Source organism: Ranitomeya variabilis, chromosome 5 (genome assembly GCF_051348905.1).
Source record: "Ranitomeya variabilis isolate aRanVar5 chromosome 5, aRanVar5.hap1, whole genome shotgun sequence".
NCBI classification, from domain to species: domain Eukaryota; kingdom Metazoa; phylum Chordata; class Amphibia; order Anura; family Dendrobatidae; genus Ranitomeya; species Ranitomeya variabilis.
This window is the reverse complement of record NC_135236.1, coordinates 178,328,962-178,356,709: the sequence shown is the minus strand read 5'-3', so window position 1 is coordinate 178,356,709 and position 27,748 is coordinate 178,328,962. Positions and strand designations below refer to the sequence as shown.

At 43.5% G+C, this 27,748-nt stretch overlaps 1 protein-coding gene across 2 annotated transcripts in view; it reads right to left on the bottom strand.

Moving 5' to 3' along the window:
* Nucleotides 1–27,748, bottom strand: part of ELL3 (elongation factor for RNA polymerase II 3) — a 188,344-nt gene that overhangs the window by 43,463 nt on the left and 117,133 nt on the right. For both annotated transcript variants that reach the window (XM_077263576.1, XM_077263577.1), the window contains 2 exons: nucleotides 24,832–24,959; nucleotides 21,131–21,294 (listed from right to left, as the gene is read on the bottom strand). In XM_077263576.1, coding sequence (XP_077119691.1) covers nucleotides 21,131–21,294; nucleotides 24,832–24,959 — 292 coding nt within the window. The remainder of the gene's footprint in view (nucleotides 1–21,130; nucleotides 21,295–24,831; nucleotides 24,960–27,748) is intronic.

The following is a 27,748-nucleotide window of genomic DNA, read 5'->3' as shown; positions in this document are numbered from 1 at the left end:
GCTCAGAGTTCTTTAAACGAAAGGAATGTTATGTCTATACCATGTATAGTAGAGAAAGGCAGTAGGCCCTGGATGAACAGGGCGGTCCTGTAAAAGAAAGGAGAGGCAGTAGGTCTGGTGCCATAGGGACAGGCGGTCCTGCAGGTTCAAAGTAGGAGAATGTGAAGTTACCTTACCCTGTAATGTGATTATAGGAAGGCCTTTGGTAAACTAAGAGTGTATGTTTCCTAAAGGCAATGTTAATTTATTGTTCCAGAATTTGCACTAAGTAGAATACCCGGTTGGGTAACAGGAGTTATGCATAGCCTGTAATTTATAATGTTGACCATGTTTGTAACGTTAAAAGTGTCCTCACCTCCCATAAAGGGAAGCCTGTTCAAGTATACTTATCGTTTTGCACTCAACAAAATTGTATGTCTTTTTGCTAATCTGTATTGTTGTTTTTCTTCCCAGTCCCGGAGTACTGTGTTTAACCAGGGGGGAGTGCAGCGCCCCAGAGTTCTGGTCGTTGCAGTACTGTGGCTCTGCCGCTAAGGGGAGCCATGGTACGTTCGATGGCACCGAAGGAGTTCCTCCAATCAGGTATCACAGACACCAATATGTTTCACAGCTGGGCCTCCGGGGGGAGCTAAGGGTGCTATTCATTAGGCCACTCCCCACCATAGTGGGTAAACTGGGGGTCAGGCAGAAAGTTAGAGAGAACGCTGACGGGATTGAACGGAGCAACACCCTGTGGCAGGGGGTGTTGTGAAGGGAGAGACTGTAGGGTCTCTGCCAGGGGTGGGATCCTGGCAGAGGCTTGGCATTGAAAGAACGTAACGGGTCCGCGCAGGCTCCTGGAAGCGGCGGGACTCAGGAAAGGACTAGAAGCGAGGCAGATTGTGCTGAGTGAGAAACGAGATCAAGCAGAAGGAGAATACCAGCAGGGGTTGTGCTGAAAGAGGCAGCACCTTGCTGAGGCGCAATACCGGTGGCCGGAGCGCCGAGGGAGTGGATTAGAATACAGCTTCAAGCCATACTCCAAACAGCGGCAGGACAGTCGGTCTCAGGCGGGCTGTCTACCACATATCACCTATGAAGTCTTGGGGGGCAATTGCGGGAGAGGGGCGTCTCTAGGGTCCCGGAAGAACTCCAGGCCTACCTGACAAACGGGTGCCATTCCAACCTGAATACAGGGAAGGGGTGGATTACAGAGGAACATCAAATCGAGTTGTGAGGGAACTTAAGAAACAGACACAACCGTTGTGGGGTCACTTTCCGTGAGCACAGCAGGGAAGGACTACAACACATAGCGCTAGAAGGAAGGCACAGATTTCCACCTGAGAGGAGGGCTCTGGAGGTGCCATTGGACCGGCCGGACTTGCGCAGCCTGGTGAACCGTATTCTGGACTGAGGACTCAGAGATCTCCAGTAAAGAGGTAAAGAGACTGCAAACTGGTGTCCTCGTTATTTACCGCGACTTACACCCCACAACCGCACCGTTACATCGCTACCATTACTACCACCTATTTCACCGGACGTCCCCCACTGACGGACAGGGCCACGGACCGGGTCTAGCCACCGTGACAACCCCCAGAGCAGAGACTCAGAGGCCCGGCTCCGGGTGCCCCTCGGCCCTGCGGCGGTGTGGGGGCGCTCCAAAAGTATTGTAGTGATCTGCAGAAAATCATAATAAAAAACATACTCTGACACACAGTAAGGTTTTTAATATTAGACAGTGTAGGACCATCCTGATCAGGGTCACCTTGTTGAAGGTGGGATGGCTTTTATGCTATTTTTGATCAAAAACAGTATTACCAAGAACTCTGTTATTTAAATGCACTTTTGCTTTTTACTTATTTAGTTACATGATAGTTTATGTTCATTTTGCTTCTTGTAGGTTTAGAAAATCATAATCAGTTGTTTTCTGTTAGTGTCTGGTACAAAAAGGTTCATATACTAGTCATAAAAAGAAATGCATGTAGTAACATGGGAACATGTACTGTACATCTTGCTAGAAGTTAAAAATATTTCTTTAAGAAGGGAACTGTAAACAGTACTGTCAACAAACTTTACTGAAATCTACTGTATAGAGCTCTACTTCTTACCCCACTTATCACCCACTTCTTCCTCTGCCCCTGCCTCCTGAACTCACGATATGCTCTTAAAAAAAAAGAGCTCAGCTCCATCTTGTTCAGGCAAGAAAGCTTGCCAGCTCACTGTGGAGTCATGTTATTAGACTCTTTGGAGTGAGGAAGGGGAGGAGGGTTTAGGAGCAGTGAGGAAATAGGGAAACTGAGACACACAAGTCTTTTACCTTTCCCCAGAGTTGGATTCACATCTACACTGCTCAGTACTGCTTAATAATTCCCTCCATGCTGCTACTATTTCTTCTCTGTGTGCTAATAAAGGAATAAAGAACAGGAATATATCCCTGTTTATGGGGGAGATTACAGCAGCTAGTCTCCTTCCACCAGCTTAGAGTCAATTGCAAATGTAACAATGGAGTCCGCAGAGGAAAAACTGGTGAAAATGCAGGATACAAGTCATATAAAGGCCAGGAATACTGTTATCCCAATGTACACTCACAAGAAAGTTTATTCTGAAAAGTTACTTGAAAGTACCGTTGCCCCTCAAGGAACTTTTTCCTTACATTAGTGGGCCGATGCCGATCTGGGAGGTAAACATGCTTTTTCTTTTTACTTTTTAGGCACGTTAGGGTAACTCAAAAGGGTTTTTCCAGTAGTGGACAACTGCTTTAGTGTACAAATGAAAGCTGAGACTAACAATTTGCGGGGTTCCTCCAGTATTGCAAATAATTAGGTAAGATTATCCTGCACTACGGATATAGGGCGCCTATACTTAGCTACCTCTTGTATATCTTTTAAATGTAGTGTTATAACTACTCAGAACATCCCAGGGGTAGGACATTTTCTGCTAAAATGATGGTGTCTGTGTTTGGTTTTCAAAGTCCTGCAGGTCCTGTATGTACGGGTGAGAGGTAGGGTAAATGGATTTTTAATAAGATGAAATGTGGAAGGCATGCGTCACTCAGCCTTCATTACATGCATCCATCACTTGCTAAAAGGCCTCTATGTAAGCTCTTAGGACAGGGTTCTAGGAAATCCTTCATATCAGCAGTTAAATCCTACGTGTGTCTATATTCATCACAGCTTGTACTTAATCCACTCAGGCTAACTGTATGAATTTTAGCTTAACTGAATGACAGTAAATCCTTCATTGAAGGTGAAGGCTGAGCTAATATTGGCACCCAAACTGTACGGAAAACATATGTCTTGATTTCCCACTCATAAATGAATCATCAGTTGAAAGCATGAATTTACGGATCAGTAATAATCAGCCATATACCATATGGAATACAACCTCCCTGACCCTTAGCAAACACGGCATTATCAGAAACAATACTGACACCTCCTCGATCATAAGTATTCAGAGCTGTAAGATATGGTTTTCATGTTCTTTCACGTTAGCTGATATGCCTCTTGCATTTTTTAATAACAGTTAAATACCTGAAAATGTCTGCAAGTGCCAACAGAATAAATTTACAAAGATATGGCAGCGGCGTCTTAATGGACTAACCCCTCTATTCTCATCTATCACAAGGGAGCGCTGCCTCTTTTTGTTTTATTTTATACTATGTGATCCAATAAGCCTGTAGATCTAGAGGCTTGCACCCAAATTGGTGGATTTAGTAATGTTTTGTTTTCCCTTTTATAAGAAAAATAAAATATTTAGGCAGGTGTGGAAAAAAATGCAAAGTTAGAATGTTTTAAAAGTAGGAGTGTTAATAGTTTATTCTGATCAATCAATAAAATGTGAAAATGAATGAACAAAAAAGAAATCTAAATCAAATAAATATTTGGTGCGACCACAAGTTGCCTTCAAAATACCATCAAAGCATCAATTCTTCTAGATAACCTTGTACTCAATTTTTCAAAAATTTTTAATGCAAATTTTCAGCTGCGTTTTACAGTACCAGCAAAGTCTATGAGATGTCAGAAATCTCAAGCACTCTGCTTGGTTTTTTATCCTCAGTATTTTGTGCTTTGCGTGGCTTTCTGCACAATAGAACATGTCACTTCTTTCAGCATTTTTTCAGCGTTCTTCATCCATTGAAAGTAATGGGTGGTGAAAAATGCTGAGAATCCACACCAAAAGATGCAGGTATCAGGTTTTGCAGCGTTTTTTGTGCCAAAACCTGATTAAATAGAATGATATACTTTTTTTTGCACTAAACTTTATCAGCAAGCACAAGAAACAAATGTAGCATGACAAAAACGCAGGAAAAATGCATAAAAACGCAGCAAAACGCAGCAGAAAAACACCAGAAAAAACAAGGAAAACACTGAAAAGCGCCTAGTGTGAACATAAGAAGCCTAAGAAAGCCCCCTTGGCCGAAACGCGCGTTGGGGTGGAGAGACACGACATCGACTCCACACAGTGAGTAAGTACAATCTAGAAACTTCATGCTTATAATTCATAAGTTACTATCAGCAGTATTTTGCCTGCATAGGGTTTATTGCTCTTAAGTCCAGGACTAACATGGGCCATTTGGTGCCTGGTAGTGGTCTATGATAATTGTAGAGACATATCCCCTTTTTCAATTGGCACATGCACTTTAAATATAGCATGAGTTGCACACAGTATAATTTGATAAGAGGAGAGGTTTATTATCTCTAGAACATAGTATTGTACACTAACACATTATACTACATATCTCTATTCAGGGTGTTTAATGCAGTCCTTAGCCATGAGTGTCTCTCACATCGGAGGTCACTAGATGTTTTTAAAAATTTGGTTTTGTATATAAAAATAAATTAAATTTTTTTGATTGCAATTTAAATATGATTCTAGTAGTGCTTATTCTGTTCACTCGATCACCTACAAATAAGGGGGGATTATAGTGTAACGGACGGATCATATATAAGTATCAGGTTTTGCAGTGTTTTTGTGCCAAAACCTGAATAAATAGAATGATATACATACTTTTTTTGCACTAAAGTTTATCAGCAAGCACAAGAAAAAAATGTAGCATGACAAAAACACAGGAAAAACTGCATCAAAACGCAGCAAAACGCAGCAGAACAACACAAGATAAACCAAGCAAAACACTGAAAAACGCCTAGTGTGAACATAGCCTAAGAAAGAACTCAACAGGAATGTTGTTCCAAACATCTTGGAGAAGTAACCACAGATCTTCTATGGATGTAGGCTTGCACAAATATTTTGATTCTGCATGTAACAGACTCAATGTTGTTGAGATCAGGGCTCTATGGAGGCGAAATCAACACTTCCAGGACTCCTTGTTCTCTATACTGAAGATATTTCTTAATGACATTGGCTGTACGTTTGGGGTCATTGTCCTGCTGCGGAACTGGTGCTTTTTTGAAGGCAAAGTTTGGTCACATCAAATGTACATTGGAGTTAGATTTCTCTATTGTTCGTTCACTTGGAATTTTGTGAATTGATAAAAATAAAATATTAACACTTCTATTTTTTTTTTAAACATCCTTACTGTGCAATATTATTTCCACACCTGCATAAATCTTTTGAACAGTACTGTATATATACATGTGTACATACACCTTAACATACTTATTATTGGACTGCTGTGGCACATGCTTCTCATGCCATCCGCCAGTGATTTGTCACCCATATATGTGTTTACAAAAAGTTCACATACATAAATTTTTATAGTATGGTGAGAGATTGTATTGAACACAAATGTCTGGAAATACAATTTTTTCTTCTGCCAAAGGGCCCATCTAATGGGATCATGAATGGAAAGCGCTACAAAGAATTATAAAATAGCACAAAATATAGCCATTAAATTGTGACCGAGACATATTAATGATATAATTGATCTCTTCTTTAGCTGCACAAAGTATATGGCAACTAATGTACTTGTAACATCTACATAGATGAGTTTCCTCTATCATCCTAGAAGTATTGTGTGAAGGGAATGGTATTCACTAGGGTTTGATCTACGGGCTGGACTGATAGTCTCCATATTATAAAATATAGGCAATACTAACTGATGTTTCTGAAATTAAAAAGATCATAAGAATGGATCAATACAACAAAGGATTTGATTTTATCTTAGGGAACACATATACCACCTGCCCCCACACCATGGGCCATCTGTACATCCAAAACCAGACACTAACTATCATAATATAAAATGGCTTTCCTGTACTAGAGAACCCACTGTCATAAGCCCTTTTAACTAGGGTTGAGCGAAACGGGTCGATCATTTTCAAAAGTCGCCGACTTTTGGCTAAGTCGGCGTCTCATGAAACCCGATCCGACCCCTGTGCTTGTCGGCCATGCGGTACGCGACTTTCGCGCCAAAGTCGCGTTTCAATGACGCGAAAAGCGCCATTTCTCAGCCAATGAAGGTGAACGCAGAGTGTGGGCAGCGTGATGACATAGATCCTGGTCCCCACCATCTTAGAGAAGGGCATTGCAGTGATTGGCTTGCTGTCTGCGGCGTCACAGGGGCTATAAAGGGGCGTTCCCGCCGACCGCCATCTTACTGCTGCTGATCTGAGCTTAGGGACAGGTTGCTGCCGCTTCGTCAGAAGCAGGGATAGCGTTAGGCAGGGTCCACTAACCACCAAACCGCTTGTGCTGCAGCGATTTCCACTGTCCAACACCACCTTCGGTGTGCAGGGACTGTGGAAGCTATTTTTTTTTTTTTTTCCCCTCAGCGCTGTAGCTCATTGGGCTGCCCTAGAAGGCTCCGTGATAGCTGTATTGCTGTGTGTACGCCACTGTGGAAACCAACTGCTTTTTTCAAAGCACATATCCTCTTGTTCCTTCCTTTCTGCACAGCTATCTTTTTTGTTTGTCCACACTTTTTATTTAATTTGTGCATCAGTCCACTCCTATTGCTGCCTGCCATACCTGGCTTACATTACTGCAGGGAGATAGTAATTGTAGGACAGTTTTTTTTGTGGGAGATTAAGATTGGCATTTCTGCTACAGTGCCATCCCTGTGTGTGCCATCTCTCACTGAGTGGGCCATAGAAAGCCTATTTATTTTTTCCGTGATTTGTGTTCTAAATTCTACCTCAACACAAAAACACTGCATCAATCAGTGGGAGAAAAATATTGGCCTCAGTCAGGGCTTGTGTGCCACTGCTGTGTGTGCTATCTCTCATTCAGTGGGCTATAGCAAGCCTATTTTTTTTTTTTTTTTTTTTTTTTTAATATTATTTGGTTTCTAAAGTCTCCCTGAAAAAAAAAAAAAACCTAAAAAAACAGTGGGAGAGTAATATTGCCCTTTCAGCTTGTGTGCCAGTCTTGACTCCTGGGTGTGCCACCTCTCTCCCTCTCATTCAGTGGGCCATAGAAAGCCTATTTATTTTTTTTTTTAAATATTATTGGGTTTCTAAAGTCTCCCTTAAAAAACAAAAAATACATAAAAAAACAGTGGGAGAGTAATATTGCCCTTTCAGCTTGTGTGCCAGTCTTGACTCCTGGGTGTGCCACCTCTCTCTCTCATTCAGTGGGCCATAGAAAGGCTATTTTTTTTTTGGTTTTTTTAATATTATTTGGTTTCTAAAGTCTCCCTGAAAAAAAAAAAAAAAACATACAAAAAACAGTGGGAGAGTAATATTGCCCTTTCAGCTTGTGTGCCAGTCTTGACTCCTGGGTGTGCCACCTCTCTCCCTTTCATTCAGTGGGCCATAGAAAGCCTATTTATTTATTTTTTTAAATATTATTGGGTTTCTAAAATCTCCCTTAAAAAACAAAAAATACATAAAAAAACAGTGGGAGAGTAATATTGCCCTTTCAGCTTGTGTGCCAGTCTTGACTCCTGGGTGTGCCACCTCTCTCCCTCTCATTCAGTGGGCCATAGAAAGCCTATTTATTTTTTTTTAAAAAATATTATTGGGTTTCTAAAGTCTCCCTTAAAAAACAAAAAATACATAAAAAAACAGTGGGAGAGTAATATTGCCCTTTCAGCTTGTGTGCCAGTCTTGACTCCTGGGTGTGCCACCTCTCTCCCTTTCATTCAGTGGGCCATAGAAAGCCTATTTATTTATTTTTTTTAAATATTATTGGGTTTCTAAAGTCTCCCTTAAAAAACAAAAAATACATAAAAAAACAGTGGGAGAGTAATATTGCCCTTTCAGCTTGTGTGCCAGTCTTGACTCCTGGGTGTGCCACCTCTCTCTCTCATTCAGTGGGCCATAGAAAGGCTATTTTTTTTTTGGTTTTTTTAATATTATTTGGTTTCTAAAGTCTCCCTGAAAAAAAAAAAAAAACATACAAAAAACAGTGGGAGAGTAATATTGCCCTTTCAGCTTGTGTGCCAGTCTTGACTTCTGGGTGTGCCACCTCTCTCCCTTTCATTCAGTGGGCCATAGAAAGCCTATTTTTTTTTTTTTTTTTTTAAATTATTGGGTTTCTAAAGTCTCCCTTAAAAAACAAAAAATACATAAAAAAACAGTGGGAGAGTAATATTGCCCTTTCAGCTTGTGTGCCAGTCTTGACTCCTGGGTGTGCCACCTCTCTCTCTCATTCAGTGGGCCATAGAAAGGCTATTTTTTTTTTGGTTTTTTTAATATTATTTGGTTTCTAAAGTCTCCCTGAAAAAAAAAAAAAAAAACATACAAAAAACAGTGGGAGAGTAATATTGCCCTTTCAGCTTGTGTGCCAGTCTTGACTCCTGGGTGTGCCACCTCTCTCCCTCTCATTCAGTGGGCCATAGAAAGCCTATTTATTTTTTTAAAAAAAATATTATTGGGTTTCTAAAGTCTCCCTTAAAAAACAAAAAATACATAAAAAAACAGTGGGAGAGTAATATTGCCCTTTCAGCTTGTGTGCCAGTCTTGACTCCTGGGTGTGCCACCTCTCTCCCTTTCATTCAGTGGGCCATAGAAAGCCTATTTTTTTTTTTTTTTTTTAATTATTGGGTTTCTAAAGTCTCCCTTAAAAAACAAAAAATACATAAAAAAACAGTGGGAGAGTAATATTGCCCTTTCAGCTTGTGTGCCAGTCTTGACTCCTGGGTGTGCCACCTCTCTCTCTCATTCAGTGGGCCATAGAAAGGCTATTTTTTTTTTGGTTTTTTTAATATTATTTGGTTTCTAAAGTCTCCCTGAAAAAAAAAAAAAAAAACATACAAAAAACAGTGGGAGAGTAATATTGCCCTTTCAGCTTGTGTGCCAGTCTTGACTCCTGGGTGTGCCACCTCTCTCTCATTCAGTGGGCCATAGAAAGCATTTTTTTTTTTTTTTCCTTGATTTGTGTTCTAAAATCTACCTCAACACAAAAACACTACATCAATCAGTGGGAGAAAAAATATTGGCCTCAGTCAGGGCTTGTGTGCCACTGCTGTGTGTGCTATCTCTCATTCAGTGGGCTATAGAAAGCCTATTTTTTTTTTTTTTTTTTTAATATTATTTGGTTTCTAAAGTCTCCCTGAAATAAAAAAAAAACTTAAAAAAACAGTGGGAGAGTAATATTGCCCTTTCAGCTTGTGCGCCAGTCTTGACTCCTGGGTGTGCCACCTCTCTCTCTCTAATTGTGGGCCATAGAAAGCCTTTTTTTTTTTTTTTTTTTAATATTATTTGGTTTCTAAAGTCTCCCTGAGAAAAAAAAAAAAAAAAATTAGGTGGGAGATTAATATTGACATTAATGCTTGAGTGACAGTCCTGCGTGTGTGTCATCTCTGTGATTTTGTGCCACAGAAAACAGAGTGTGTAACATTGTGCCTGATTTTCCTTGTGGTCTCACCAACCTGTTAAGGGATATTGAAATCATACTGAAGTTATAGCTCACCGTGTAAGTTGTTTGACAGCAACAAATAAAGTTACTTTGGTTAAGATTTTAAAACAATGAGGAAGTCTGGTGCAAGAGGTCGTCGTGGGCGTTCATTGTCAGCTGGTAATGATGGTAGTGGTAGTGGAGCATCAGGTGGTCGTGGGGATAAAAATATTCCACCTAAGTCTGGAGCTGTGGAGCCAGTTTCGTCGTCAGGCTACACAAGGCCTCGAACGCTCTCTTTTCTGGGAGTAGGAAAACCGCTTTTAAAGGCGGAGCAGCAACAGCAAGTTTTGGCTTACATTGCAGACTCAGCCTCTAGCTCTTTTGCCTCCTCTTCCGAAACTGGTAAATGTAAAAGCAGCGCGTCGCTTGTGGATGTTCACGGTCAGGGAAAAGTCGCTTCCTTGTCCTCCTCAGCAAAAACTACAACAAGAGAGAAGGATGCAGCAGGCGACACAACGGGTCACTCCATGGAGCTCTTTACACATACCGTCCCTGGCTTAGAAAGTGAAACATTTAACAGGCCATGCCCATTACAAGTATATTCTGACATGGAGTGCACTGATGCACAGCCACAGCCAGAGTACTATGCTGCTCCTTTGACTCAGACCACCACATTGCCCTCTCAGGGTACAGATCCACAATCAGACCCTGATGAGACTATGTTGCCCCGCCACGAACGCTATACCACCGACCGACACAGTGACACAGACGAAGTTGCACACGAGCTCGAAGAGGAGGTAATAGATGACCCAGTTATTGACCCCGATTGGCAGCCATTGGGGGAACAGGGTGCAGGCGGCAGTAGTTCAGAAGCGGAGGTGGAGGAGGGGCCGCAGCAGGCATCAACATCGCAACAGGTTCCATCTGCCGGGCCCGTATCTGGCCCAAAACGCGTGTCAAAGCCAAAACCTGTTGGAGCACAGCGTTGCCATCCGGTTAAAGCTCAGTCTGCAATCCCTGAAAAGGGATCCGAGTCTAGGAAGAGTGCAGTCTGGCATTTTTTTAAACAACATCCAACTGATCAGCGCAAAGTCATCTGTCAAAAAAGTTCAACTAGCTTAAGCAGAGGTCAGAATCTGAAAAGTCTAAATACTAGTTGCATGCATAGACACTTAACCACCATGCATTTTCAAGCCTGGACTAACTACCAAACGTCCCTCAAGGTTGTAGCACCCTCGGCCAATGAAGCTAGTCAGCAACGCAACATCCCTTCCGTCACTGTAAGGCCACCATTTTCCGCACCACCGGCAGTATCTGTGCAGGTTTCTTTGCCAGCCAAAAGCAGTCAGGGTCAGGGAATCACCAGTTTTGTAGGAGGAAATATTGCATCTAGGGCACCGGCGGAAACAATACCGTCTCCAACCGTCTCTCAGTCTGCCATGTACACCGGCACACCCGAAAGTTCCACGATCTCCAGCTCTCCAGTCCAGCTCACCCTACATGAGACTCTGGTTAGAAAAAGGAAGTACTTATCCTCGCATCCGCGTACACAGTGTTTTAACGCCCACATAGCTAGACTAATCTCGTTAGAGATGATGCCCTACCGGTTAGTTGAAAGCGAAGCTTTCAAAGCCCTGATGGAGTACGCTGAACCACGATACGAGCTACCCAGTCGACACTTTTTTTCCAGAAAAGCCATCCCAGCCCTGCACCAGCATGTTAAACAGCGCATCGTCCATGCACTCAGGCAATCTGTGAGTACAAAGGTGCACCTGACTACAGATGCATGGACCAGTAGGCATGGCCAGGGACGTTATGTGTCCATCACGGCACACTGGGTGAATGTGGTGGATGCAGGGTCCACAGGCGACATCAATTTAGGGACAGTTGTGCCTAGCCCACGGTCTAGGAAACAGTTGGCTGTAGGCGTTCGCACCCCCTCCTCCTCCTCCTCCTCGTCCTCCTGCAGAAGCTACAGCTCTTCCACAGAACGCAGTCTGCCAACCACTCCATCGGCAGATGACACTGTTGCACACCAGTTGTCCCATTATGGGCCAGCTACTGCCAAGCGTCAGCAGGCTGTATTGGCTATGAAGTGCTTGGGCGACAACAGACACACCGCGGAAGTTCTGTCCGAGTTCTTGCAACAAGAAACACAGTCGTGGCTGGGCACAGTAGATCTTGAGGCAGGCAAGGTAGTGAGTGATAACGGAAGGAATTTCATGGCTGCCATCTCCCTTTCCCAACTGAAACACATTCCTTGCCTGGCTCACACCTTAAACCTGGTGGTGCAGTGCTTATTGAAAACTTATCCTGGGTTCTCCGACCTGCTCCTCAAAGTGCGTGCACTTTGCTCACATATCCGACGTTCGCCTGTACACGCCAGCCGTATGCAGACCTATCAGCGGTCTTTGAACCTTCCCCAGCATCGCCTAATCATAGACGTTGCAACAAGGTGGAACTCAACACTGCACATGCTTCAGAGACTGTGCGAACAGAGGCGTGCTGTTATTTATTTGTGGGAGGATACACGGGCAGGCAGTAGGATGGCAGACATGGAGTTGTCAGGTGTGCAGTGGTCTAAGATACAAGACATGTGTCAAGTCCTTCAGTGTTTTGAGGAATGCACACGGCTGGTTAGTGCAGACAACGCCGTAATAAGCATGAGCATCCCCCTAATGCGTCTGCTGATGCAAAGTTTGACGCACATAAAGGAGCAGGCGTCTGCACCAGAGGAAGAGGAAAGCCTTGATGACAGTCAGCCATTGTCTGGTCAGGGCAGTGTACAGGACGAGGTAGCGGGCGAAGAGGAGGTGGAGGACGAGGAGGATGATGGGGATGAGTATATTTTTAATGCCGAACCTTTCCCGGGGGCACAGGAAATTGGTTGCGTGTCACGGCCGGGTTCTGGTTTTTTGAGGGACACAAGTGACGTAGATTTGCCTGCAACTGCCCCTCACCCAATCACAACCGGAGATTTGACAACTGGAACTTTGGCCCACATGGCGGATTATGCCTTACGTATCCTAAAAAGGGACACACGCATTACGAAAATGATGAACGATGACGATTACTGGTTGGCCTGCCTCCTTGATCCACGCTATAAAGGCAAATTGCAAAATATTATGCCACATGAGAACTTGGAACTAATATTAGCAACCAAACAATCAACTCTTGTTGACCGTTTGCTTCAGGCATTCCCAGCACACAGCGCACGTGATCGTTCTCACACGAGCTCCAGGGGGCAGCAGACTAGGAGTGTTAGGGGTGCACACATCAGAAGTGGCGTTGGACAGAGGGGTTTTCTGACCAGGTTGTGGAGTGATTTTGCTATGACCGCAGACAGGACAGGTACTGCTGCATCAATTGAAAGTGACAGGAGACAACATTTGTCCAGTATGGTTACTAACTATTTTTCATCCCTTATCGATGTTCTCCCTCAACCGTCATTCCCATTTGATTACTGGGCCTCCAAATTAGACACCTGGCCAGAATTGGCAGAATATGCATTGCAGGAGCTTGCTTGCCCGGCAGCAAGTGTCCTATCAGAAAGAGTATTCAGTGCTGCAGGTTCAATATTAACCGAAAAAAGGACTCGTCTGGCTACCCAAAATGTTGACGATCTAACATTCATTAAAATGAACCACAACTGGATTTCGAAATCTTTTGCCCCACCTTGCCCGGCCGACACCTAGCTTTCCTATGAAAAGCTCTTGCCTGTGAATTACTTTTCTAATGTCTAATTTGCTGCAGCTGATTGTACAGCATACGACATGTTTACACCTCCCTAAATGGCAAAACTCCCCACACGGGGCCGTGGTATCGCGACTTGGCGCAAGCACCCGTGAGACTGCTGTTTGTCTGAAGAGGTGGGTGTGCTCGCTTTTGGTTGACGGCATTGCTACTGGGTCCCTCATAGTACAATGTAGTGTCTCTGGCGGTGGTGGTGCGCACCCAACGTCAGACACACCGTTGTAACATGAGGGGCCCTGGGGCGGTCCCGCCGGCCTCAAGAGAGTTCCCCCCTACCCCAGCTCAAAATGTGCTCTACCACGTCCAAAATTATGTCGCACAGCTCCACCAATCTTTAGTCTATTCGCTGACATCATTCAATGTCTGGCACTGACAATACAAATTTGTAGACATCTATGATGCAACTTAAAGTAGTCTGTGTCTGTGTCCTATATTGGCACCATTAAATAGTTACTGCCAAATTACTATGTCAGAAACTCAGTAGATGAGCCCACCCCTGTACCTAAGTATGCCACCTTTTTTTTTGTTTTGGTTGTTTTGCGAGACATTAACATCTATTTATATTTTGGGAGTACTGGGACAGACACTCCTTGCACTACTCCTCCACTCACCACCAAGCTGCCTGTGTATCCATGTAACCGCTGTAAAGCTGCCATGAGCCTATTGTTTGTTATTTTAGGCCTTTGATAGCCTGTCTGCGGTCCCTACTTTAAATACTCCTCCACTGACCACCAAGCTGCCTGCCCGTGTATCCATGTAACCGCTGTAAAACTGCCATAAGCCTATTGTTTGTTATTTTAGGCCTTTGATAGCCTGTCTGCGGTCCCTACTTTAAATACTCCTCCACTGACCACCAAGCTGCCTGCCCGTGTATCCATGTAACCGCTGTAAAACTGCCATGAGCCTATTGTTTGTTATTTTAGGCCTTTGATAGCCTGTCTGCGGTCCCTACTTTAAATACTCCTCCACTCACCACCACCAAGCTGCCTGCCCGTGTATCCATGTAACCGCTGTAAAACTGCCATAAGCCTATTGTTTGTTATTTTAGGCCTTTGATAGCCTGTCTGCGGTCCCTACTTTAAATACTCCTCCACTGACCACCAAGCTGCCTGCCCGTGTATCCATGTAACCGCTGTAAAACTGCCATGAGCCTATTGTTTGTTATTTTAGGCCTTTGATAGCCTGTCTGCGGTCCCTACTTTAAATACTCCTCCACTGACCACCAAGCTGCCTGCCCGTGTATCCATGTAACCGCTGTAAAACTGCCATAAGCCTATTGTTTGTTATTTTAGGCCTTTGATAGCCTGTCTGCGGTCCCTACTTTAAATACTCCTCCACTGACCACCAAGCTGCCTGCCCGTGTATCCATGTAACCGCTGTAAAGCTGCCATGAGCGTATTGTTTGTTATTTTAGGCCTTTGATAGCCTGTCTGCGGTCCCTACTTTAAATACTCCTCCACTCACCACCACCAAGCTGCCTGCCCGTGTATCCATGTAACCGCTGTAAAACTGCCATGAGCCTATTGTTTGTTATTTTAGGCCTTTGATAGCCTGTCTGCGGTCCCTACTTTAAATACTCCTCCACTGACCACCAAGCTGCCTGCCCGTGTATCCATGTAACCGCTGTAAAACTGCCATGAGCCTATTGTTTGTTATGTTAGGCCTTTGATAGCCTGTCTGCGGTCCCTACTTTAAATACTCCTCCACTCACCACCAAGCTGCCTGCCCGTCTATCCATGTAACCGCTGTAAAACTGCAATGAGCCTATTGTTTGTTATTTTAGGCCTTTGATAGCCTGTCTGCGGCCCCTACTTGCAATACTCCTCCACTGACCACAATGCTGCCTGGAGTGCCTGCCTGTGTATCCATGTAACCGATGTAAAACTGCCATGACTGCCTACTGTTTGTTATTTTAGGCCTTTGATAGCCTGTCTGCAGCCCCTACTTGCAATACTCCTCCACTGACCACACCAATGCTGCCCGTGTACCCCTGGAACCTATTTAAAAGTTCATAGAGCCTAGTTATATATTTTATTTACTATTAATAAGGCCATGATGGACTACGCTGTACCACGCTACGAGCTAACCAGTCGACACTTCTTTTGCGAGAAAAGCCATCCCAACCCTCCACCAGCATGTAGAAGACCGCATTGTCCATGCACTCTGGCAATCTGTGAGTACAAAGGTGCACCTGACAACAGACGCATGGACCTGTAGGCATGGCCACGGAAGATTACGTGTCCATTACGGCGCAATGGGTTAATGTGGTGGATGCATGGTCCACAGGGGACAGCCTACTAAGTCTGTCTGCAGTCCCTAATTCAAATTGTCCTCCACTGTCTAAATCGGAGCTTCCACCTTCTGGCTTTCGGCCTATAGTATCAGAAATTAAACTGCATTTGGCCTTCAACTTTGGTTAGGGCCTACTAACGGCTTCTGCCCCTCCCTGGTGTTGCCCTCAACTAAATAAAGCTGAGCTTCAACCTTCTGCTCCAAATTACCATTTTAAAAAATGCAATAGGCTTTTCCGGCCTACTAAAGGTGTCTGTCTGTGTGCCCCTGCCTGGTGTTGTCCTCAACTAAATAAAGCTGAGCTTCAACCTTCTGCTCCAAATTACCATTTTAAAAAATGCAATAGGCTTTTCCGGCCTACTAAAGGTGTCTGTCTGTGTGCCCCTGCCTGGTGTTGTCCTCAACTAAATAAAGCTGAGCTTCAACCTTCTGCTCCAAATTACCATTTTAAAAAATGCAATAGGCTTTTCCGGCCTACTAAAGGTGTCTGTCTGTGTGCCCCTCCCTGGTGTTGCCCTCAACTAAATAAAGCTGAGCTTCAACCTTCTGCTCCAAATTACCATTTTAAAAAATGCAATAGGCTTTTCCGGCCTACTAAAGGTGTCTGTCTGTGTGCCCCTGCCTGGTGTTGCCCTCAACTAAATAAAGCTGAGCTTCAACCTTCTGCTCCAAATTACCATTTTGAAAAATGCAATAGGCTTTTCCGGCCTACTAAAGGTGTCTGTCTGTGTGCCCCTGCCTGGTGTTGTCCTCAAATAAATAAAGCTGAGCTTCAACCTTCCGGCTCTCATTAAGTGGTTTTAAAAAAAAAAATGGTGGTTAGGGCCTACTAACGGCTTCTGCCCCTCCCTGGTGTTGCCCTCAACTAAATAAAGCTGAGCTTCAACCTTCTGCTCCAAATTACCATTTTAAAAAATGCAATAGGCTTTTCCGGCCTACTAAAGGTGTCTGTCTGTGTGCCCCTGCCTGGTGTTGCCCTCAACTAAATAAAGCTGAGCTTCAACCTTCTGCTCCAAATTACCATTTTAAAAAATGCAATAGGCTTTTCCGGCCTACTAAAGGTGTCTGTCTGTGTGCCCCTGCCTGGTGTTGCCCTCAACTAAATAAAGCTGAGCTTCAACCTTCTGCTCCAAATTACCATTTTAAAAAATGCAATAGGCTTTTCCGGCCTACTAAAGGTGTCTGTCTGTGTGCCCCTGCCTGGTGTTGCCCTCAACTAAATAAAGCTGAGCTTCAACCTTCTGCTCCAAATTACCATTTTAAAAAATGCAATAGGCTTTTCCGGCCTACTAAAGGTGTCTGCCCCTCCCTGGTGTTGTCCTCAACTGAACAAAGCTGAGCTTCCACATTCTGGCTTTCGCCCTATACTATTGCAGCGCCCCAGAGTTCTGGTCGTTGCAGTACTGTGGCTCTGCCGCTAAGGGGAGCCATGGTACGTTCGATGGCACCGAAGGAGTTCCTCCAATCAGGTATCACAGACACCAATATGTTTCACAGCTGGGCCTCCGGGGGGAGCTAAGGGTGCTATTCATTAGGCCACTCCCCACCATAGTGGGTAAACTGGGGGTCAGGCAGAAAGTTAGAGAGAACGCTGACGGGATTGAACGGAGCAACACCCTGTGGCAGGGGGTGTTGTGAAGGGAGAGACTGTAGGGTCTCTGCCAGGGGTGGGATCCTGGCTGAGGCTTGGCATTGAAAGAACGTAACGGGTCCGCGCAGGCTCCTGGAAGCGGCGGGACTCAAGGAAAGGACTAGAAGCGAGACAGATTGTGCTGAGTGAGAAACGAGATCAAGCAGAAGGAGAATACCAGCAGGGGTTGTGCTGAAAGAGGCAGCACCTTGCTGAGGCGCAATACCGGTGGCCGGAACGCCGAGGGAGTGGATTAGAATACAGCTTCAAGCCATACTCCAAACAGCGGCAGGACAGTCGGTCTCAGGCTGGCTGTCTACCACATATCACCTATGAAGTCTTGGGGGGCAATTGCGGGAGAGGGGCGTCTCTAGGGTCCCGGAAGAACTCCAGGCCTACCTGACAAACGGGTGCCATTCCAACCTGAATACAGGGAAGGGGTGGATTACAGAGGAACATCAAATCGAGTTGTGAGGGAACTTAAGAAACAGACACAACCGTTGTGGGGTCACTTTCCGTGAGCACAGCAGGGAAGGACTACAACACATAGCGCTAGAAGGAAGGCACAGATTTCCACCTGAGAGGAGGGCTCTGGAGGTGCCATTGGACCGGCCAGACTTGCGCAGCCTGGTGAACCGTATTCTGGACTGAGGACTCAGAGATCTCCAGTAAAGAGGTAAAGAGACTGCAAACTGGTGTCCTCGTTATTTACCGCGACTTACACCCCACAACCGCACCGTTACATCGCTACCATTACTACCACCTATTTCACCGGACGTCCCCCACTGACGGACAGGGCCACGGACCGGGTCTAGCCACCGTGACAACCCCCAGAGCAGAGACTCAGAGGCCCGGCTCCGGGTGCCCCTCGGCCCTGCGGCGGTGTGGGGGCGCTCCAACTATCAGATATTAAACTGCATTTGGCCTACTAGTGTGGTTAGGCCCTTGAAACAGTGTCTGCTGCTCTTGGGTTTGCTACTCCACTGAACAAAGCAATGCCGCCTGTTTAGTCCTGTTACCAATTTTGAACTGCATGTAGCCTACTTTATTCTTTGGCCCTATATCTGTTTCCTCCTCATCCTGCCCATTGCCCAGCCACTGCTAAATGAGTCTGCTGGTACATTGACCTAGACCACTACATTCCCCTTGTACTCTACACAGCCAGAATCTGTCCCTGCTGAAAGTAAGGTTCCCCTTCCCGCATGTTATACCACCTTACACAGGGACAAAGAGGAAGGTGCAGATGAAAGTGCAGGTTCCTTCATCAGGTGGGGGGGCATACTCGTTGGCGACGTCACTGGCACAGGGCCCCTCAGAGTACGCAAAAGTGTCGCTGCTGGTGGGAGGCGCCCCCGCCATGCAAACACACCGCCGTACTTTGAGGGGCCCTGTGCCAGTGGCAATGCGAACGAGTGGGCCCCCCCCTGCTTGCTCAGGATCACAGCACTTGCAACTTTTAAATACTTACCTTTCCCTGCAACACCGCCGTGACGTAGTCCGCATTTCCTGGGCCCACGAAAAACTTGAGCCAGCCCTACTCCCCCCACAACTTTCCCCCAATTCCCTATGCCCAACTATTATTATACAGTTAATTAAGATTGGCAAGCTTCAGAAACAAGAATGGATGTTTTTGGCATTAAAATGGGCACTGTAGGTGTTTTCCTGGCCTCCACTCACTGCCGACTATGCTTTCCCATTGACTTGCATTGGGTTTCGTGTTTCGGTCGATCCCCGACTTTTAGCGATAATCGGCCGACTGCACTCGACTCGACTCTGGACAAAATCGGGTTTCCCAAAACCCTACTCGATCTTAAAAAAATGAAAGTCGCTCAACCCTACTTTTAACCCCTTCATGACCATGGGATTTTCCGTTTTTCCATGTTCATTTTTCACTCCCCTCCTTCCCAGAGCAATAACAACAGAACAACATCATTGTTTTTACCATGACGTGTACTAGAAAATGGGAAAAAAATTCCAAGTGCGGTGAAATTGCAAAAAAAGTGCAATCCCATGCGTGTTTTTTGTTTGGCTTTTTTGCTAGTCACTAAATGCTAAAATTGCCATCATGATTCTCCAGGTCAGTATGAGTTCATAGACACCAAACATGTCTAGGTTATTTTTTATCTAAGTGGTGAAAAAAAATTCCAAACTTTGTTAAAAAAAAAAATAATAATTGTGCCATTTTTCGATACCGGAAGCGTCTCCATTTTTCATGATAAGGAGTCAGGTGAGGGCTTATTTTTTGCGTGCCGAGCTGACATTTTTAGTGAAGCTAGAAGCTGGGCATAGCCTGATCGGCTCTGCTACATAGCAGCGATCATCAGATCGCTCCTATGTAGCTTAATTACAGGCTTGCTATGAGCGCCGACCACAGGGTGGCGCTCACAGCAAACCGGCATCAGTAACCATAGAGGTCAAGGACCTCTATGGTTATTATCCTGACGCATCGCTGACCCCCGATCATATGACTGGGGTCGGCGATGCTCGCATTTCCGGCCGCGAGGCCGGAAGCGGTAGTTAAATGCCGCTGTCAGCGTTTGACAGCGGCATTTGACTATTTAATAGCGACGGGTGGATCGCAGTTCCACTCGCCGTTATTGCGCGCACATGTCAGCTGTTCAAAACAGCTGACATGTCGCGGCTTTGATGTGGGCTCACCACCGGAGCCCACATCAAAGCAGGGGATCTGACCTCGGACGTACTATCCCGTCCAAGGTCAGAAAAGGGTTAAAGAATATGGTGTTAAATTATAGGGTCCCCTGTTAAGGATCCTTATTTCTTGGCCAGGATGAACAGCAGATATGAAAAGTGGCGCTCACTCTGATCTTTCCGCATTACACAGATAATCCTTTAGTACAAATGATACAGGAAAGATATCTTGGTACCGTGTTAGCCAGCCTGATGAAGAGGCCTGAGTAGTCTCGAAAGCTTACAATTTGTTACCATCTTTTAAGTTAGCCATTAAAAGGTATCAACCACTGAGAATTCTCAATTCTAAATATTTTTTAATACAAATGGGCATTCTATACTACCCAATTTCTCCTGTGGCATTGCTGTGGTGAAACTGAACAGTTATGGTGCCCATACATCTTAGGTAGCTGGATCAGCTAGTTCTGCCTTCACCTATCACTCACTCACCCATACAAGCCAAATATTCTTGTGCTGCCAATGGTGAGAGAAAGCAACTTCTAAAGAACTCCGACACCAACTTACTTGACACAAGAACAACAAAGCAAAAAAAAATCTTGTTCTCCAACAACATGACCTCTCTAGGTAAAGCCAGAGGACCCAATACACTTTATATTTTTGACCAGTCCCACAGGTTTGGTAGACTTTCATATAATATGCTTGTTGATCTTTATCACCACGTTTCCTTATATATGAATGATCGGGTGACACTTTATGATCAGCCATTTGTCAAGGAACTCTTTTAAAAAAATAAGGATTTTCCAAAGATGAATACTCCTTTAAGGCACAAGAAGAACATAAAGTCCAGGATCGGATCCAATTAGGACATACACAATGATATACATGCACTGAAACAAGACATGACAGGCCCTTGTCTGACAACTTTAGGAGTGACAAGTTTGTAGCTTCACTACTATGTATCATCCATCATGTTCAATAAAATAAGAGGAAATACAGGAAATCTATTGCATCAATCCTGCTACTATTACTTTTTACTATTTATCATTATTGAAACGCCCCACTGCACTAACTACCATCCATACATACTTCGATGAGATGCTCCGGGCTTGATCTCAATGGCCGTCCTGCTCCACGTTTCCTTCTCTACCTGAGACATGCGGTCACGTGTTAGCTGGTAGGATTCATCAGTGGCACATACGGTGATCTTGTCCTGTATAGTGCCGATGCAACTCAACTGCTTCTCTCCATTCCTAGAACAGATATTAGAACTATTAAGTATCCTTATAATATAAATCAAATTAAAAACAGTAGACGTACATTGAAATTAAAACAAATGGTCATGAACGTTATAGTTATATATAGATATAGTTATTTAACGCAAACAATGCAAAGTGCTGTCCAGTGAATCAATATACAATAACAATTGGGACCTGAGGCTCGAAAAGAAAAGACTAGAGCAATATTGGCAATAATTAAATATGTTGGGCCAAAGGTTTGAGTTTCATGGCTGCAATGCTATTGAGTATATACAGTGCTCAGCATAAATGAGCACAAACTTTTTGAAAGATGAGATTTTAATCAACATCTCACTGAACACAATAGTTTCATAGTTTCATAGTATACTTTTTTTTAGCATATGAAAGTAAGGTTAATATAACTTTCATTACAAAATCTACAGTTTTGCTCAAATTAGTTGATGCAAAAATGAATACACCCCCATCAAAACAACTATTTTAAGTATTTAGTAAGATCATCTAAATCTGAATGTGTTTTTCTAAATTCATGGTGCTTACAGTGAAACGTGGTGATGGCAGTGTTGAGGAGCTACATTTCATTAATGGAATCATGAATTCAGAGATGTACTGTTCTGTATTGAAAGAAAAAATGCTACCATGACTCAGTGCCCTTTGTAGATGTGCATTTTTTCTAAACGCATGATTCCTACAGTGAAACATGGTGGTGGCCATGTCCGTATGTGCTGCATGAGTGTTACTGGTGTTAGTAAGATATGTTTCATTGATGGAATCATGAAATTACACATGTCCTGCTCTATGTTAAAAATAATGATGGTACGATCACTCTGTGTCCTTAGTAGACATGCACTTTTCCAACATGACAATGATGTTGCATTTCTGATGAAGAACAGATGAAAGTGATTCAGTGGCCAAGTATGTCTCCTGATCTGAACCAATCCGATCCGAAACACCTAAGGGAAATTCTAAAGAGACAAGTTGAACATCACTGTCCATGCAACATCCAGGCTCTAAAGGAGTTCTTGAAGAATGGATGTTGCAATATGTCACCAGCTTATACATTCCTAAAAGACTTGATGTTGTCCTTGAAAATCATGGACATCATGCGAAAAACTAGATGTAGTAGTTTTTGATGTGGTGTGTATTTATTTTTGCATCAACTAATTTAAGTACAACTGAAGTTTCTGTAATTAGAGTTATATTAACCTTACTTTCATGTTATGGGTTAAAAATGTTCTATGCTCTATGGACACTGAGTATTGTGAAAAATGTTGGAAATTGTTGCTGTTTTCAGTGAGATATTGATTAACCCCTTTTTGCCATCGGACGGAATTGTACGTCTGATGGCAGTACCCCCGCATGTACCCCCTGACATGTCCCGGATTTGACGTGGGCTCGGCGCTGGAGCCCACATCAATTCCGGGACATGTCAGTTGTTTTAAACAACTGCAATAGGAACGGTTGAATCGTGATCCACCCACACCTATTAACTATTTAAATGCTGCTGTCAAACTCTGACAGCGTCATTTAACAAGCGCTTCCGACCATACTGCCGGAAATGCGTGCACTGGTGACCCCCGGTCACGTGATCGGGGGTCATTGTTGCATCGGCATGACAAGCAGAGGTTTCCTTGAGACCTCTATGGTTGTTTATCGGATTGCTGTGTGCGCCACCCTGTGGCGATCTGAGCATCGCCTCTATGTAGCAGAGCCCATCAAGTTGTGCCAGCTTCTAGCCTCCCATGGAGGCTATTGAAGCATGGAAAAAATAAAAAATAAATATTTAAAAAAATATGAAAAAAATAAAGAAAATATAAAAGTTCAAATCACCCCTCCTTTCGCCCCATTCAAAATAAAAAAATAAAAGAAAAATCAAACCTACACAATCACTTATTTGGTATCGCCGCATTCAGAATCGCCGACCTATCAATAAAAAAAGGATTAACCTGATCGCTACACGACGTAGCGATAACAAAAATTCAAAACGCCAGAATTACATTTTTTGGTTGCCGCGACATTGCATTAAAATGCAATAACGGGCGATTAAAAGAAAATATCTGCATCAAAATGGCATCATTAAAAACGACAGCTCGCACGCAAAAAATAAGCCCTCACCCAACCAGAGATCACGAAAAATGGAGACGCTATGGGTATCAAAAAATTGTGCAATTTTTTTTAAGCAAAGTTTGGATTTTTTTTCACCACTTAGAAAAAAAAGATCCTAGACATGTTTGGTGTCTATGAACAAACAATGACCTGGAGAATCATAATGGCCGGTCAGTTTTAGCATTTAGTGAACCTAGCAAAAAAGCCAAACAAAAAACAAGTGTGGGATTGCACTTTTTTTGCAATTTCACCGCACTTGGAATTTTTTTCCCGTTTTCTAGTACATGACATGGTAAAACCAGTGTTGTCATTCAAAAATACAACTCGGCCTGCAATAAATAAGCCCTCACATGGCCATATTGACAGAAAAATAAAAAAGTTATGGCTCTGGGAAGGAGGGGAGCAAAAACGAAAAGGCAAAACCGAAAACAGCTCAAGGGGTTAAGGGGTTAAAATCTTCCTTTTCAAAGGGGTGTAATCATTTATGCCAAGCACTTAGTATTGCATCTTCATAAAATCCATGACAACCCAAAACAATCTGGATCGTCCCATTACTCAAGAACATCATTGCATAATAATGTCACCAGGATGACAGTGCTGCTTGGACTGCAGAAATGTACCCTGGAACTTCAATGCAGAACCTATAACAGGTCCCCAAATTCCTTGTACCATTTATTTTACTAATAAAACAGTGCATGGTGAGACCTTTGTATCAATTTCTATAAGGTCTCAAAGGACAAACGGAAAGAGGAGTCATCCATGGGATAACCATTTTAAGGGCTCCTACTCACTTGCGAGAGACTCGGATGAGTCTTGCACGGCATTACCCCGGCACTGCACCTGGCACAGAGGAGCGGAGCGTGCGGCTGCATGTATCTCTATGCGGCCGCACGCTCCCGTCTGAGTGCAGAGCCAGGTTTTAAACATGCGAGACTCATCCGAGTTGCTTGCAAGTGAGTAGGAGCCCTTAGGCGTATTTCAGGACTTGAAAGTTATCCCCTATCGATAACTTAATGTTCACTCGGACCCTAGTGATCCTGAGTTTTGGGTTCTGGGACCTGAGAACCAAGCTCAGTAGAGTCCTCTTGACTTCTGCTCATTTCATTGTTTATGGGACTGATAGCTGAGCTCCTTGTTCCAGGAGATGACTTTCAATTCCGGGGTTGCCCTTTTAAAAAATGAAGAAGACTGTCATAGCAGGAGAAATAAATTGTAGAGACACCAGTGCTGACCAATCAGTCAGACCTCATTTATCTAATCCTTCAGATATATGACATTTATTGGGTCAAGTGGCATTATTATGCAGCATATGGACAACTTTACCTATTAACCGAGGCCTGACATATGACAATTTTTGTTCTGTTCAATGTCTCCTACAAATTATAAAACATTTTTATTGAGTAAACGGTTTAAAAAAATAATTCTCACCATGAGGTGCCCTGTCTAATGCACTCGAAACTTGACTGAGGCTTATCTTTAATCTCTCTGGAGAGGTAGAAGGCAAAGACCCGAACTCTGTCATCTGAACCAGAGATGGGAGAAGGAATCTTGATGTACTGTTGATTAGAAAAAAGAAATCTTGTTAAAACACAGATTTAAAACACTTGCGGCTTTAATGGTGTTTAATTCATTCAAAATTGTGGGTGTTTTATTCTAAGGCCGGGGTCACACTTGCAAGTGTGTTGCGAGAAACTCGCACGAGTCACTCGCATGAGTCACTCGCATCAATACCCGGCACTGCCACCGGCACTCGGACCGGAGCATGCGGCTGCATGTATTTCTATACAGCTGAACACTGTGTTCCCGAGCACCGGCGACAGTGCCGGGTATTGATGCGAGTGTTTTGTGCGAGTTTCTCGCATCACACTAGCAAGGGAGACCCCGGCCTAAATGTCATAATGACAGTGGAACCCATATAAAAATATCACTTCAGGTTAAGAGAGGGTTAGAGGTGTCGTATGAGGTTAGAAAAACAGAAAACTGCTTATTTTCCAGAAATAGCTCCACCTTTGTCCAAAGGCTGTGTCAGGTATCGCAGATCGCTTTCTTTCACAGCTGAGATCCACTCACAACAAAAAAAGGGGTCATGCATAAGATTGGCACTATTTCTTGGAAATAAAAGTAGACTATGCCCACCTTCATCAAGTATGTTTTTCTTTCTGTAAATGTAATTGTTCTGTTTTTGTTGGTGGACTTTTGGCATTTTTTGTGCCTTTTTAGAGTGAAATGTTGCAAGATCCTTTCAATAAGCTTTAAGCTGTTGCATATTAGTCTTCAACTGAACAAAAATAAAAATAGAGCGATTTTGTACTATGCTAGGATGTTGTAAAAATTCTGGAACATTAAGGTTGGGGTCACACTGTGTTATGGCAGTCCGTTACGTGGACTGTGTTACACCACGGCATAATGCGGTGTAACGCAGTCAGTTAGCTCTGCCATTAATCCCTATTATCGGGAGCATTGCCAACGCATGCCATAATCGGCATGTGCTAGCGATGTGCCGTCATTCAGTGACGGAGCCTCGGACGCAGGCTGCAGCGTCTGAGGCTCCATCACCGCTAGCACAGATGAATCTATGCTAGCGGTAGAGCATAACGCGATGGCGCGTATGCTCTAGCGTTAACGCAGCCCGTCAGTGCTATGCGTTGAATGGGCTGCTTTAACACAGTATGAACCTGGCCTTAGAAAAGTCACAAATAATGAATTGGCTAAAAAAACACCTGGATAATGAAAGATATGTTCATATTGTCGAGCAAGCTAAAAAAAAATGCTGAGCACTTCAGAAGGTAGTGTGAAAATGGCAAACACCATAATAAATTTGGAGCAAAAAAAAACAACAATACAATTTTACGTAAAAAAGTAAAGTAAAAATGGCACAAAGCCATAATAAAATTTGGTGAAAAAAAAACACAACAAAACATATTTATACAAAAAGTAGCATAAAAATGGCACAAAAGTCATAATCATTTTGGTGCTGAAAAATGACACCTCAAATCAAAAATTTTAAACAACAAAAGGAGCAATTTGAATAGATGCAAAGAATGATGAATTGAGACTTTTGTTTTATAATTTCACACATCCCCTTTAATGCCAGATCAACTCGTAGATGATCAAATATAGTTAAAATTGGTCTTTTAGGTTTTATTTCAGGTCAATGGTAAACTATGAAACCTATTAACCAGTCATAGAAGCACAAGATGGCAAAAATTAACATGCGCAAGCCGCAAACCATTCTATAGAATCATAAAACAAAATACATTGGTATATAAAAGCTTATTTTTTTTGTTCTATTCTATACATAATAATGTTAGAAAATCCAGAAAAAATTATATCATCCATATACTGTATATAAGTACAGTGGCATGTAAAAGTTTTGACACCTCAAAATTATTATTGTGAGGAGTTAAAGGGAACCTGTCAGCAGGATTGTGCACAGTAACCTACCCACAGTGTTAGGTCAGCGCCGTTATACTGATTACAATGATACCTTGGTTGATTAAATCCATCTTGTGGTTGTTTAATCCTTATTATCAGTTTTTAGTTAACGATATGCCCATGCTCCTTGGTGGGCCTGCAGGGGTGATCTCCGAGAGCTGCTATTGCACCGGTGGCGCCATCATGGAAGAGGACATTTTTTTTCTTCTCCAGCAAGATGGTGCCTCTGGCACCTGCGCAATAGCAGCTATCGGATCTCTATACACACCAATAGCTGCTACTGCGCAGGAGCGGCAGGCGCCATTTTCAAATTGATTTTTTTTTTTTACTTGCTCAATAACATCAAGAACAGTTATTACTAGGACACTAAACATGTGATTATGCTGCAGCGCAGGTGCCACGGCCGCCACTTGCCTACAGAAGGTTTTTTCTTTTTCTTCAGTATGTACAGGTATTCATTATGCAAACTAGGGGGCAGGTCAGTGAGGGATCAGTGGTATAGAAAATGTTCAGCACAGCCTAGAAAGGGAGGTGCACAGTCATAGGTTCCCAAACCTTGATAAGTAGAATATAAACGACTAGCGCACTCCAGAGATGTGATGCAAAAACAGGGGGGTTTGTTTAATATACATACAGTAGTCACAACAAACGTTTCGCTCTTCACTGGACCTTCTTCAGTGTGCTAAATATAGTGAAATACTTGGTAGAACCCCGGTGGTAAATTACTTAGACATTACTTACTAATTTACTTAGTAAATTACCTGTACATTACGCGGTATCCACTTTACTTGCGGTGGATACCGCGTAATGTCCAGGCTCCTTTTCTCCCGCAAGTCGGACTGACCCGCTGCCCAACGCATATAATTCCCATTTAAGCTCGTTCTATGTGGATGCAAACTAAGTAATTTAC